At 45.3% G+C, this 15,875-nt stretch overlaps 1 protein-coding gene across 5 annotated transcripts in view; it reads right to left on the reverse strand.

Moving 5' to 3' along the window:
- The window catches only part of LOC144159615 (uncharacterized), a 164,646-nt gene that overhangs the window by 94,887 nt on the left and 53,884 nt on the right, over positions 1–15,875 (reverse strand). The window contains exon 5 of one of the 5 annotated variants that reach the window (XM_077691203.1): positions 5,936–12,384. The exons of 3 other annotated variants lie outside the window; for them this stretch is intronic. In XM_077691203.1, the coding sequence (XP_077547329.1) occupies positions 11,586–12,384 (799 nt within the window). In that variant the 3' untranslated portion in view covers positions 5,936–11,585. Of the gene's footprint in view, positions 1–5,935; positions 12,385–15,875 lie in introns of those variants that run through there. One more of the 5 variants, XM_077691205.1, reaches the window with a different exon arrangement.

Genomic DNA, 15,875 nt, shown 5'->3' on the forward strand with positions numbered 1-15,875 from the left:
AGTCAGAGGTCTCCCTCGACACCTTAGAAAAGGAGTATATAAAGACGTTCTATTCGCTACGCATACCGAGTATTTTTCTCTGCAATTAACATATATATAGGCACTGGTCTGGTTTTATTCGAGAGTAGCTTTGAGGCGGTGTTTCTGACACGTTTTATGGTCGCTGAATGATATTTTGGCAAGGTCCTCGGAGGCGTTGCCAAATCACTCCCCTACCCGGTGGGTAAAATCAAGACAGACTGATCAGTTGCAGCTGCGAAACGGTACCAGCGAGGATTGCTGTACTGGATGGGAGCAGTCTGTCTTGATTTTACTCAACCGGCCACACCGCTTCCGCTCACTGACTATCCAGCGTCACAATCAATAATTAACAGAGACGCTGGCCAGTCAGTGAGCGGAAGCGGTTTGGCCGGTTAGGTAAAATCAAGACAGACTGCTCCCATCCAGTACAGCAATCCTCGCTGGTGTCGTTTCGCAACTGCAACTGATCAGTCTCTCTTGATTTTACCTAGCCGGGCAAACCGCTTCCGCTCACTGACTGGCCAGCGTCACTTGCCGATAGTTTAGATTCGGAAGAAATATAACTTTAGCGGTCCGAGTTTCATGAGCATAGCACGCGTAAAATTGCCCTATTTCAGCACTCGGAAAGGAACAGACGTCATCACTACTCAAGTTGCGTCTGCGGGATGTTCTTGATGTTTGTCACTCTGTTGTACAAACCCGACGGCCGAAGGGTGGCCCTCGAGGGTTTAGGAGGGGTTGACGAAGCCAGACGAGCTGCTAGAAGCAGTGCACTCCGGCCGCCCGATACAGGAACAAAGGTTATGCACAACCCAAATGCCGAAAAGCCAACAAACGCGACGAGAAAAGACGGCAGACCTTTTTGGAGTCTGCTGCGAGGACCAGAGAGATGTTTCCGCGGTGGCTCAGGCGATCAGCCGGACGTCTTGACGGGCACACAGTGGAAGTGCGCGCACTGTCAGGCATTATGGTGAACTGCACGGTCAACGCAGACGACTTTCACGCACTTCCGATCACCAGTGTGAAAATGGTGCGCACACGCACAAAAAAAGAAAACAGCATGTAGAGCAGAACACCGAAATACGATTGAGAAAACTTTCTGCTGGGCAAAGGGACCCATGGACCCATGGTACCGACCACCCATAGGTCTAGCCAACACTCTAGTGCAGAGAGTCGTCACAGAACAGGGAGGATTTGAGTCGTCTCTAGTCGGTGCCGCATGTAACTAATAGCGCTGCAAGCGCATACTCTATTAAAGTGCGATGGTTATTTTAGACATCACGAGTGACGTCCCACAGCGTTGCAAGTTCTCATTCAAGCATCAAAAACCTATCAACTTGGAAAGCTGTAGGACGCCACTAGTAAGGTCTAGTTAATTAACAACGGGACAAAGCTGATGAAAGGACTCTGCAGTCTCGACACAACATACACTTGCAGCGCTGTTGCGTGCGGCATTCCACTGACTAGCACTTCAGACGACTCTCATCACTACGGTGTTTGCGGGACCTATGCTGAGCGGCCCTGCGTGGCCGTAGCCCCCTCCCTCCGCAGGAACATTTAATAAAGTCATTTTCTCTCTCTCTGAGCGGGAAGTTTTCGTTGTTTTGCTCCGCATCCTGTTTCTTGTGCACCATTTTCTCTCGGATGACCGCGAGTGCATGAAAGTCGTCTGCGTTGACCGTGCAGTCCACCAAAATGCCTGACAGCCCGCGGACTACCACTGCGTGTGCTGTCAAGACGTCCGTATGATGGCCTGAGCTGCCGCGAAAACACCTCTGTGGGCCTCGCAGCAGCCTCCGAGAAGGTCTGCCGCCTTTGCTCGTCGCGTTCGTCGTGTCTGCGCCCTTGCGGTCTGTGCAGAACCTTTGTTCCCGTAACGGGCGGCCGGTGTGCAGTGCTTCTAGCAGCTCGTCTGGCTTCGTCATCTCTTCGTGACCCCCGAGGGCCACCCTTCGGCCGTCGGGTTTGTAAAACAGAGCGTGACGGAGTGGCATACAGCAGTAGCGTCCCACAGACGCAGTTTGAAGTGTGATTACGCCTGTTCCGTTCCGCGTGCGAAACTTTCGCAATTTTACGCAAGATATGCTCATGAAACCCGGGCCACTAATGTTAATTGAAGCGCGCGTTCGAATCTCAATTATCATCCAGCGCCCATGAACGTGAGGGATACACCACCTCAAAGCTATTTTCGATGAAGCCTGACCTGTGTCTATATGCGAATTACTGCAGAGCACAATACGCGGAATGCGCAGCATCTTCATACGCAAATACATAATGTTCGGAAGGACGTTTCTGACTGCGATGTAAAAGCAGCCAGGCTGGAAAGCTTGCTTGCTTCAGAACAGTTGTCCAAGCGACCGCTCCACGCAGTCTCACAAGAAGCGCCTATGCGCTTCCTGTGAGAATTCATGTTCTTCTCGCTGGAGAGAACATATGTTCTCCCCAAATTCGCTCCTCCTAGGCCTTGGTAACTAGCCGAGCTGCGTCCCAGCGCAACCAACGGTATTTTACCAGAAAACAAAATGCACGACATACAGTCGAACACGGATATATCGAACACGGGTATATCGAATTATTGTCTATATCGAACTCGTGAATTATCCCCTTGAAAAGTCTGTGTAAAGGTATAGGAATTCGTACCTTTATATCGAACGGTATTTTTCCCGACATTTGGTATATCGAACACCGGCCGAGCTGGAAGGTGCTCTTCGGCAGTCCCTGCACCCCCGATTTCCGCGGTCGCTTAGTGCCTTCGCCGAAACCCAACAGGGACAGAAGCCGGGGTGTCGGAGCGTCACGCTTGCCTTCTCATGGATAACTGCTCGGCCAACGAAACCACCTGCGAGCTCGACAATATCGATCTCAAGTTTCTGCCTCCAAACACAACAGCCAGGCTGCAGCCACTCGACCGCTCGACTAAGTCGTTCAAGGTTGAGTACAGGAGGCGACTCCTCTATAAGCTTTTGATGAACCTCCGCCTTGGCACCGAGCCCAAAGTTACCAGCTGGGGGCCATACACATGATGACGGGTGCCTGGAAAAGCGTAAAGCAGAGCGTGGCCAACTGCTTCCGGAAGGCAGGCTTCGTGACGGCCGAACATTCGGAAGCTTGCGAAGACGGCGACGACGACGAATAGGGCATGGACGACACGTTTCGCGAGCTGTCGTCCCTTTTCCAGGCTGCTGTTCCAGCCGGACTGTCTGCCGGCGATTTCGTGAACGCTGACAGCAATGTTTAGGCTGTTGCGAGTGTCAGTGACGAGGATATCGTAGCTGCGGTTGAGGAACCCAGGCTGATAGCTCGAGTGGCGAAGATCGTCCGGATGAGGACGCAGCTACACGATCGTACTCCGCCGGTGAACTGGCGGCTGCGTTGAGCTTGATTCTACGCAGTTGCGGCGACATGGGAAGAACTGGGCTGTCACAACTGGATAGCCTGGAGAATATCGAGACCAGCGTCTTTAATTCCATGTACAGGACGAAGAAGCAGGCCAAGATCAGCGATTTTATTTCACGCAAATAAAGCATCCTGTTGCGTCGTTAGTGCGGAATGAGTTGTCATTCTTGAATGCGCCGATCGGTAAGTGGTCGTCCGCCACAGGTGAGGTCTCAGAGCCCATATTTTTTATATCGAATTTTTCATATATCGAACTATTTCGCGATCCCTTTGGAGTTCGATATATCCGTGTTCGACTGTATTGCAATATTCAAATTTTGCGCTGCTGCGACAGGTTATTGGGAGGAGTGACGTCATATGGGCCAGAACTAAGAAACAGCCGTTTCTTAGTTGTGTTGCACAAGACTACAGCATAAAGCTGTAGTCTTGTGCAAGAGCCTCGAGCTAGAGAAACTTGCAAAGGGCATCAGCGATAGCGGGCGCGCCAGTTTAAAGGTTTTCTTCACCGCCAAATCCTGTAAGGTTCGAATTCCCTTCCGTCTATCGTGACACGAAGGGATACGTGGCAATCGCTTGTCAGCTGCTTTCTTTTGCAGCAGCTTATAACCATACGCGTGAATGACTCTTACAAAACTAGGAACTCTGTCACTGTTACGGATGTTATAAGAGATAAAACTGCCGCAGGATTTGCTTTTTCAATGGATGTTGAAGATTTATTTTACTCGGTCCAGCACAACGAACTGTTGGTTGCAGTTGTCGAGTGCATTGAATTAAATGGCGAGATAGCCTTTCAGAATGCTGCCGGTATCTCTGTTAACAATTTCATGGCCCTGGAATTTTACCTCAGTGGTACCCACATATCTTTTGAAAATAAGCTAAGAAGTGTATTTCCATTGGCTCTAGTGTAACCTCAGCACTTTGCAACATTTTCCTTGCAGTTGTCAATCATGATCTCAACGGGGACAAAGTGTTTAAGGTTTTTAGATATGTTGACAATTTTTTAAATGCAGAGCATTTCAGTAACTTACGATGTCACCCGCGTTGTCCCGTCGTAGTTCGCACCGTCGTTGTCCGCACCCCTCCCCCTACATTATATAAAAGAAAATACTATCCGGCGCCCGGTTTCGATCCCTCGACCCTGCGGGCGGAACGCAATGTACATGGTGCTCTACCCACTGCGCCACAAAGCTGACACAGAATGGGACGCTACAAACGCGCCTTATATCGTTGACTCATTCAAATTACTGCTGACGAGCGCTCTCTCGTCAGCAGTTGCCACAAGTGCAACAACATTAACGTAACGCAAACTACTTAAAGTCGTGCGCCCCCGGAAATGCTCTGCATTTGATCGTGCCCCTCGCAAGGGGGATGTTTCTTGAAGAGCTAGATGTGCCTTTTTTGGTTCTTTTGAAAAAAACACGACCCAGTAACCTATCCACACACTGTCACAGAAGTTTCATGTCATTTTCATCGGGGCAGGAAGGGTTTAAATTTTACACAAGCTACCCCTTTACAGTAGACTCCAGTTTTTAGATATTAACCCGACTTTTCTGGACAACCATGTTTGCTGGGAATACTCACCTAGAGCCTCCAAGAAACTGTTTGATTCCACGCATCCTAAAACTAAAGCGTGCCATCGCCACTATGTGCCTTCAGTCTGCCCTGCAGAAATCATGTGAGCGCGCTATGGAAAGCTGTTTTGACCATCAAATGGCCAAGCTTCAAGCTGCTGCTTTCCGAGCTCAATCCTTACCGCCGTGGCGGAGGCTCTGTTAAGGAAATGGACAGGTGCTACGACTGATCGTCGTAGATGCAATTACTTAGTGCAAGAAAAATCGTCACAAGGGTTCTTTCTTCGTTTGCAATTTGGGTCCCTGGAGGTCAGATATGTACAGTTGCCACCTGCCCGGTTTTTGACTGGCCCAACTGAATTTTTATACAGCGGGCCGGTTGCGAGTCTGTACATAAAAGAGGCTGCCATTGACGATTCTTTTTTTTGGCGTATTAGAAGCATCAATCCAGCAACTACGATGATAAGTATGTTTCGACAAGCTGCGCACAGACACGCAAGCAGCGAAATTACGTGCGCTGGTGTGCTCCCTGAGATGGAGAGGGACCAAGGGGAGGAACACAAAATGTTGCCGCCGTGGTCAGCAAGTACCGCCGCCGTTATTTAGCGTTTTTGGTGTATTGTGCATTGGTGCATTGTTGGTGGTACATAAGAATATTAAATACATTGCCATATGCATTGCATACTTTTTAACGTTTGCTGAGTGGGTTAAGATGCAAAGAAGAGCTTCCAATAGATGAAGTATCAGTGGTTACTTTTCAGAGCAGCACATTCAAAGAATAAGCGATGTCTAAATCACTTTCAGTAAAAACATTGTCGATTTCTCTCTAGGAAAATGCTACAGTAAATGGCAATGCATTTAGAAAAAAGCATGGTATCTTGGTGTCAACACTAATTTAACCTTTTACGTTTTACACCCCCTCCCCCACCCACTTTTCCTGAAGGGCCATTTACTTTTTTTCCAAAAAAGGCGGCAACCCTAAGGTCAGGCAATCGACTGGATGCTCTTTCAACGAAGTTGGACGCGGCTTTAGCGAAGGTTTTGATGCACTTGCGACGCTATTTTTAATGATAGAAAGCTTTTGCGCTTCTCTCAACTTTCTTTAGGAACAGGTGGTAAATTTGTTACTCTACAACGTCAGATTTGTTCTAGACCGGACAACAATAAATAAAAAGCCGAGCACTCTAGCAACCTCCGAAAACATCCCCTAAAGGCTGGCGGCATACACTTTGTACAGCATTGCATAACTGTAAGGGAGACACGCAAACAAACTAACATCTTCCCAGGTACTGAAATAATATTGCATGGGTGAGTATTTGCCTCTTCCCGAGCCCATTCCATGTTCGATTATCTATTGCTTGACAGACAACTCAGTGCTAGGTACTTTGGTGCTCGAGGTCAATATTCATTTCTTGGCACCCAGGATGTTCCTTGGATACACCTGACTATTTCTATTATTATAACTAGTGACCGAAAAGTAGGTGCAATTTCAAGTAGGAAATTCCTATCTCCAGCACGATTGTAGTGACAGAAAATCCGGTCTGCATGGCAGGGTAGCATCTGTCAAAAACCAACCTCAAAAGGTGAATCCAGCATTGATACAGAGCTCATTTTACTTTGTTCGCGAGTTTTTGCAGCACGTTTGGCACCATATTTATTTCATTCTAGTCACAATGCAGCAAGATGCCTTGATGCACAATTCACTTGCGGTACCACAATAATGTACATTAGACAAATGACTTGGTGCATAATGTCGTCACGCTGGTTAGATGGACAGAAGAGTGAAATGAAACATTTTTTCTCATAACGTATAAACAACACATAGGGAAATTTAAAAAAATGTTGCATGAAGCCAAGCTGATTGTCCTAAGAACTCATAAGGCAGCAGGATAGTGGGTAAAAGAAAAAGTCAAATAAAAAAGAGAATTAATAGCAAACCAAGGTACAAGCTACATCTGAAACACAAATTACATAGGGACAGTGGCAGGACTACCAGACAAGGCAGGAGAATGAAACAATACCACAAAAATGCAGGTCATCAAAAAGAAGAAAATAAAAGCGAAGGAAATAGCTGAGATACAATCTTAGACAGCACTATAGGAACAGGTAAAAAAGTCGAAATATTCAAAAGAATATACAGGTTGTGAATGAAAATGCGGTGCGAGTGCTATAAGGCACACGTATAAAAACAGAGCAAAGCACCAAAAACTACACGACAAGAGAGACTGCAAGCAAACGACATGTTCAACTGAAGTAATCTTTTAAGCTACACTGAAAGGACATCACTCAATACAAGTGAGGTTGTCTTAAAAAATCGGCACTGTAAGGGAAAGCATTTGTTTACAGTAATTTGTTCTTGGTTCCGGTACTAGCCAATGTTCAAGCCCTTCTGTACTGTACGATGCAATTTGGTGACTTAAAACAGCTATGGTACCTTAACGGCTTTCGTTACGTTTGCTTCTTTCAGTTCGCTAGTGCTAATCAATAGTAGCACAAGTGACGAACATTGAGCACATGTATTTGCCAAAATAACAGTTCAGTAGGGAAGTTGAGCGGGGCGTCACAGGTTATGAAAATTATCTTTTTCTGTAAAAGGCAGACACAAATTACATATACTTAATGCTAATGACATTTCAACGCCAATGCCACTTTAGGTGAAATGACGGGAAAATAAAGCATTATGGGTTATTTTACTTTCAAAGGGAGACATTTCAAACAGCACATCATTCTCTCAGTTATAAAAGGTTTCACTGCACAAGAGTTTATATAGTTATTAATGACAGGAACTCATCAAAAATCACAAACTGTTTAAATCGGGGTTAGAAATTAAAATTTTCATTTTAAAAACAGAACAATGTTCAGATATTGGGTCTTGCAGCAAGCAATACATCTTTCTATACTAGCTCCCAAACAACGCCACGTGCCTGCCCACGGGACAGAGTGGCCTCGCTAAGGAAAATCCACCAGTGTACAATGGCACGATATTTCTAGTATCACATCGAAACAAGGAGACAATATGCGGTACTCGCATGACACAAGACACGAGCAACCTGCTGTGGCCGTAGCACTTCTATGGTCGGCCATAAAACACACAACAGCATCACCGGAGTTCTTTGATTTTAGAGCATCTCATAACACTGCACTCTCTTTAAATGAAAATTTTTATATACCGTATTTACTCGCGTAATGAACCCCCCCACTTTTACTCTTAGGAATTCACTTTTGTGTTACCTGGCATAAAAAATGTGGCGCAAATTGAAAAGGTACTCTTCAATATATCTCGGCGCAATTGCCAAAGCCATCGACGACCATAGTAGCTGAATATTATAGCACAGTACTGGCAGAATTGCACAAAGGCACTCACCAAAAGAAATTTCAACACCAGCCAGCGACACATGAATGCCATGGCTCACAACTTAAAAATTGCGCAACTGCGGAATGCCACATGACGGACACAAAACAAACTGTGTAAAGCGCCATCAAAGTGCGGCAGCATCTGAACAAAACAAACGTACTCCACACTCTGCATTTCTTCCCTGCTCTCTACTGATCTGTGCCCTCGCCATTTTCTTCACGTTTTCGTGCTCCAGCCTTTTTTTTGTGCTTCTGGAGCGCTTCGTAAGGTGGGCTGGTCTGCGAGCTACACAGCCAGTTTTAAACTGAAGGTGGTGGACCATGTGTTGAAGCATGAGAACTGCAGGGCTAGGCAGCACTTCAGTGTTGACCCAACGCGTGTTCGCTACTGGAGGAAACAAGAGGAGCTTCGGGCGGTGAACAGGGATCGCTGTGCGCTTTGTGGGCCTAAAGAAGAAAAGTTTCCCGGAGCGAAAAAAGGGCTCTTGGACTACACACTGAAGTGAAGGCTGTGTTGTGTTGCACGAGATGCTGCAAACCCGTGGGAGGCGATTGCCTTCAAACTCATCATCCGCAGCTTCAAAAAGACGGGGATTTAGAACAGCATTCACGACACAAAAATGACACGCTGTTGGCCGACAGTGACCAAGAAGCGGCAAGGGACTTCAGTGAGGAAGACAGCCTCGACGGCGAGTAGGGCTAACGAACTGACTCACCAGTAGGGGCGGGGGCACTAGCCGGTTGTAAATAAAAAATAAATTGGGTTACATAATTTCGTATGTGTTTTTATCAAAAGGCAAGTTTTTGATAGTGCTTCTCTTACCATCCTTGTTGTATGAAATTTCAACTTTTAAAATCTGTTGCAACTACTTCTTGTATAATGAACCCCCTTCCCCCAAAATTCACAAGAAATTTTCTGAGAAAAATGTGGGTTCATTACGCGAGTCAATACGGTAATACCTGCGTGGCCATAACAATTTTCATACTGAAGAGACAAGTGAAAGCAGGCAAGATAAAGCTACATCTCGTAAGTCCCCGTTTGCCATGCACCCATGCACATGGTTTTAATGGGAGCTACACAGCCACTGCCACGACAGCATTGTGTCGTGGCATCATGGCCTATATGGCTGCTTTGATTGCATGGACATATTATAACACATTCGCATGTGAGCAAATACCATACACGCTAGTATGGATGGATAACCATACATCTTCTGCAAACAGGGCAAATGCCTGATTCAAAAAAGAAAAAAAAAGTCTAAAATAGGGCCTACACAAGTTTTGTCTGGCACAAGTTGCAGCGCCCCTTTCTGCCAACGGTACTTTAACCAGAGAGTTAACAAATTTATCCACTTGTGGCCGCGAGATTCAAGAGCATAACAACCCTACAAGCAAAGTTTGATCGCCTTTTGTGCAAGTGATTGGTGGACTTGTCTGTTGTCATTGGGGAGTTGCGTGTAATGATATGTCATTGCCTTGATTACCTCGGTGTGCAAATTGTTTTTTTCCTGTGTTTATGGGTTCTCAAGTTAACATGCTTAGACGTGCCCTTTCATTAGATTTTAAATTGTATACCTATAGTGAGCGGTGTATCGCAATGTGTTTTTTTTTTTAAGCGGAACTGTTGCCTTGTGCAAACTTTTGTGCCGAACTGACTTGAGAACTTCCTCTCTAACGCTTCGTTTTATGCTCTTAGTTTTTCTTTTAAACTTTGCTTTGATGTCGTGTTACGTATTTCAGGGTTGTCCTTTAATCTCCAAATTATATTTTCCTTAAAAATGTTTATATCGCATTTAGCCCTAATTGATCATTTTATATTCGCTTTAAACCTGTTGTAGCCCAGCTGGAGCACGTCTCGTTCCTCAAATTTTCTTTTTTTTTTCTTCAGAGCTTGGGAAGGGGGAGAACATGAAATTGGTTTCTACCATATCAATAGCGGCAGTGATGATTGGCGGATGACAGTGATGGTGCCAGGGGCGTCAGCAGGATTTGGCCTTGAGGAGGGCAAATACATTGTATAAAGAGGGAAGAGGGAGAGGGTGAGTGGGCGGGGCAATTGTGCTGAGGTGGCTTTGGGGGGGGCCGGCATGTGCCCTTTTTGCACTCCCCTGCCGACGCCCATCGATGGTGCCATGCAGCAGTCAGTCAGGTGCAGCTGCTAAACACTACTGTTAAGTGCATCAAATGTCCTCCACCACAACAAGGTTTTGAGTTCCTTTACAACTGTCACTCAAGTTCGTGCGCTGTTGTAGGCTGCAATGAAAATTAAGGGGTCACTTTGATAGTGCACTGGTAATATCAAGTGCTGGGCACTTTTTTAGTGAATTTGTACGACTACAAAAATTTCAACTTGCACATTGCCTGGTCATTGCCTTTACAAAGTACTTTCGGAGGGAAAACCTCAAACAATTGTCATTACTTCAGCTGACATGGTGGAAAATGGTATTTTTAGGGAATCTTTTTGCAGTTGTACACATTACACTTTTCACTATTATATGATTTTTCAGTGGCGTTAGGTTTTCTTTGACGAAACTTTTTGACAGGAGCTACAGCCAGATATTCAGCAGTGCCCACCCTTTTAAGAAAAATAACGTCTGATCTATTCAGTTCTTTTCGAAGGCTGAGGTTAGACGAGGCTCTTCAAGTCCGAACATTTTCCCCCAGCAAATTTTTGGTAGTATATTTTTTTAAACTGATAATACTGACACAGAAATTATCATGGAGTATGCCCCTCAGGGAACAAATGAGTGTTAAAGGCACATTAGTAGAAATTAAGAAGTAACGGGTTTGGGCAGGGCATGTAATGCGAAGGCAAGATAACCGTTGGTCATTAAGGGTAAGAGAGAGGATTCTCAGAAAAGGCAAGCGTTGCGGAGATAAATAGGTCGCAGTTAACTTAGGACCGAGATAACTGTAGACCTATGGGATAGGCCTTTGGCATGCAGTGGGTTTAGATAGGCTGATGATGATGATGACAGTCCTTGATGATAGATCTGTTCAGTTCCTGAAAGCCCTTCCAAGAGACACTGGAGAAATGGGGCCCCTTGTCATTGTTCCTCCGTATTTATGGCCAACGTGTGCTTGCGAGCAAAGCTTCTGCAATGCACACAACCCACTGACTTTACAGCAGGGCACAATCTGTCACAGTGCAATATGTACGCCAGTGCAAATTTTTCAGCATTATTTTTCATGACCACTGTCATTGTGGCTTACCGTTTCCTTCCAGGCAACTTTTCTGACATATTATGAAGTCGGCTTTCTCCTGGTATGCCTCTTCTCATGCTTCACAAGTGAATCTTTGTAAACAAAGCACTTCAGACATGTGCTACACTCAAAGGGCTTCTCGCCAGAGTGCAATCTTTCATGACGAACCAAGCTTTTCTTTGAAGTAAAGGTGTTCTGACAAGTGCCACACGCATAGGGCCTCTCGCCAGTGTGCTGTCTCTCATGAGTAACCAGATGGTGTCTATATATAAAGCTCCTATGGCAGTTGCTACACTGATAGGGCCTCTTGCCAGAGTGCAATATTTCATGCATGCTCAGGTTGTATTTTTGAGAAAAAGTTTTTGGGCACAAGCTACACATGTATGGCCTCTCACCAGAGTGCAATCTTTCATGAACCATGAGGTTGGATTTTATTCTAAAGCTCTTTTGACAGATGCTACACACGTAAGGCCTTTCGGCCGAGTGCAATCTTTCATGAACTATGAGGATGGTTTTTGTACTAAAGCTTTTCTGACAGATGCTACACACGTAAGGCCTTTCGCCAGAGTGCACCCTTTCATGAATAACTAGGCAGCTTCTTCGACGAAAGCTCTTATTACAGGTGCTGCACACGTGTGCCCTCTTGGCGGTGTGCACTGTCATGTGCTTGTTCAACACCTGTTTTTTACGGAACACTTTTTTGCAAATAGTACAGATGTAGGGCGTCTCAGTGGCACACATTTCACCATCAGTGGCCTGGTGGTTACGTTGTTCACAAGACAGGCAGGAATACAGCTTCGCCCCAAACTGGATGTTCTCGCTGTCAGTTGAAAATGTCCTAGGTGGGCAAAATGAGACATCAGATTAGAAAAAAAATTGGGCGAAATAATGCAAGAAAAGCCAAACACCAATCGCTTGACCTAACAAACCAGCTTTGCATCCAAATAATGTACAGTGGTCACTTGATTACTCCCACAGTACACAGGCAGAGGTGTATGAAAACTGACTTTATAGCATTTATAACACCGATTAACAGACTGACTCCAGATAAAAAACCTTGCGGTGGGTCCTACACACAGATGACATTCTAAGTACATTGATTGTATTTTCATCAAGCTCTAATTAGCCCCCCACAAGCATGCATGAAAATGTATGCATTTTTTTAAATGAATAAAAATTACTATTAAATATATGGCTGAGTAGAAAGATATCATTAGGACGTAGATAAGATTTCCTGTTTCACTCTCTCACAAAACATAGCAAAACTTCTCTGCAACTTATAGCAATTGCAAGTCAACATCTGCACATCTTTTGGGCATCACAGCAAGGGGTACCAATGTACGCAGAATGTCAAACAAGACAACTTCAGCACAGTAACATAATATCTCTTTTGCGAAACATTTAGGTGCAAACCTGTTAAGTGGGAGAAACCGAGGCTCTGGAACTTGTAGCACAAAATGCAGGCTCACAGAACAGTTCCGCTCGATCAGTGTGATCCCACTGAACTCATACTTTCATACTTTCTCAGTTTGCAATAACGTGCAAGAAGTCTTAATTGTGGCTGTAAATGTCAACGGTATTGGCCTACTCAGCCTGGATAATGATAAAAGAAACATGACATGTGATACTGACATTTAAGTTTAACAAAATAGAGCCCACCAAGAATTACATGTAAAACAGTTGCAGTGAAAAATTTTCAGTTCAAATTGAACCCACATGGAAGCAAGAAAGTCACGCTACATCTAAGATGTCCTTTACAAAGTGAGAATGCATAAGCATCACTTCAAGTTGGCAAATCATATGAGGGTGGGTATGTCAATGTTGGTGAGAATGAGGGCCCAGGCCCAAAAAAGTGCCGACACCCGCTCTGCAAGCAATGTGGGAACCTTAAGGCTTTGTGGTGGCCTGTTCGCTCAGCGACCACCTCCTTGCTCCTTGTCCTAACAAAAAGTACACGCTTAGAAAAACGGTGTCGTTGGATGTAGTCAGATACCTTGAAGGACACCTAACAAGAAAATGGTTGCCAAATGTTGTACCGACAGTGACCCCTGCAGGTACTAGTCTTGAAGACACTGTACACTTGGATGAGTTGACGCGAGACAAAGTGCTCCTCGTGTGTACTGGTCTGCAGAAGGCCTGCAGGATTCTGCGCGAATGTGGGACAAACCGCCAGGTGCATAAAAGACGGGGGCATGAGAGCGTGCCACCTCACTGCAGGCCCCGCCGTTACACCATCTTCTATTTCATTACAAATCGACATTCTTTGACACAAACAATTGCTTAGTACACAAACTTCACACTAAAAACAGCGCAGGGACGAGGACGGAAGAAGTGACAAACTAGGGCGCCCTAGTTTGTCACTTCTTCCGTCCTCGTCCCTGCGCTGTTTTTAGTGTGAATTATGTGTACCCAACTAGCCCAACGTCAAGCCTTAGTAAGTTACAGAAACTTGCTGAGGCTGCAGTTATCGACCAGATGGGTGAAACCTATGTCAGCACATTCTTCATGGCATTGACAAAGAACAATTGGACGTTCCATATTCGGTAGTATTCGGTACATTATATTAGGCAGCATTTATAAATCTCCTAGCTCCTCATTGTGTGATGTCTGTAGCGAACTGAATAATCTAGTATGCTGCACCATGACGTTCGAGAACAAAAATGCAACGAGACATTACCATTAACCGAAATGAAACGTTGCTGGCACTAATCTGGACGAAGGTTTGCACGAATGAGGGAAGCACACACTACCAACTTATTTTTATTCACAACAACACAGATTACAAGCAAACATTCCGATGACGTTACAGGAGGACGTAATCATTCTCGATGAAAATATATTGGCCACGAGGCCCACCACTGGAGAGGCCGGCGCTGCGATCGTTTTGACGTCACTTGTAGGATCACCGTTCCTATCTTGCTGCGTAGTTGGCTTGCAGCGCGTGACACTTCGCTTAGGAAGCGCATTCTAAAAGTATTTTCGTGTTAATTTCCTTCGTTTGAAGTTATTTCTCAGTGCGTCAAACGCAGTTCGACCTAATGGTGACTGTATAACCGTATCAACTGTGCTGATGATGATGATGGTTGGTGTTTAATGGCGCAAGGCCGACGAGGGCAAAGAGCGCCAGAGAAGTTATTTAATGAAAACAAGTGATTACCACAAAAGCTAGGTATAAAATGTGTACACTGGACATAGTAAGATCAATAAAGATAATGGTGATGGCTGGTGTATAGGGCCAGATGTGATTACGCATGATAGGAAATGAGGTTTAAAAACTTAACATCTGACAAATATTTAAAAACGCGTTTCACAGAAACCATGGCATCGTCACCCAGAAACAGAGATGGGTGTAGGGGAATATGTTGTCTGTAGAGTTCTCTGAAGTGTTTGTGTCGTGTTGTGTCAAGTGCCTTGCATTGTATGAGTATGTGGACTACGGATAGGCCCTCCCCACACCTGCTACGCAGGGGTCTTGGAGATCCCGTGAGCAGGTGCGAGTGCGTTACATGCGTATGGCCTATCCGTAACCTAGCTAAGGTAACTTCAATGTGCCTGTTGTGTGAGTCAGTAGTGTATTGTCCCAGGTGTGGTTTTATTACATGTAACTTGTTATCTGTCTGTTCACTCCAGTGTGTTTGCCATGCGTTGCGAAGTTGGTGTCTAATGTGTGGCTTCATGTCTGTGTACGGCACTGTTGTTATGTCCACTGTATTCAAGAGTGTACCAGCAGTGGCCATTTGATCTGCGGTTTCATTCCCGGCTATTCCACAGTGGCCAGGAACCCAACATATTGTTATTCCAAGACTTGAGGCGTATGCCGACATGAGGGCCTTAAAAACAAGATTGATTACATAATTTTTTGAGCGTTTTCTTGACAAAAGTACACGTACAACACTAAGAGAATCCGTAAAAACTATGGACTTTGGAATTTGATGTTGGACAATGTGGTCTAAAATAAGTAAAATGCCGTGTGCTTCAGCCGTAAAAATGCTGTTGTGGGAGTTCATTCTTTTACACACGTTGAGGTTCGGCCCATGCGCAGCACAAGACACAGCCGTAGCTGTCTTTGATGCGTCGCAGTAATACTCTGCGCATTGATACTTCTCCTTCAGGAAGAGGAAATGCTGAATAATAGCTACCCTTGGTGCCCTGCTTTTGTCAAATTGCAGAAAGGACAAGTCACAACAAACTGCACGGAGTTGCCACGGCGCAATAAAATCCGTAATGGGTGTGTTGTGGATGTGTGAAAATGACACAGCCAGCTCGGAAGCTTCTGCCCTCACTCTGAGAGGGAACGGCATGGAAATAGATGGACGATTTGCAAAGAGC

Source organism: Haemaphysalis longicornis, unplaced genomic scaffold, assembly GCF_048455015.1.
Source record: "Haemaphysalis longicornis isolate Haplotype H1 unplaced genomic scaffold, Haemaphysalis longicornis Haplotype H1 scaffold_10, whole genome shotgun sequence".
NCBI classification, from domain to species: domain Eukaryota; kingdom Metazoa; phylum Arthropoda; class Arachnida; order Ixodida; family Ixodidae; genus Haemaphysalis; species Haemaphysalis longicornis.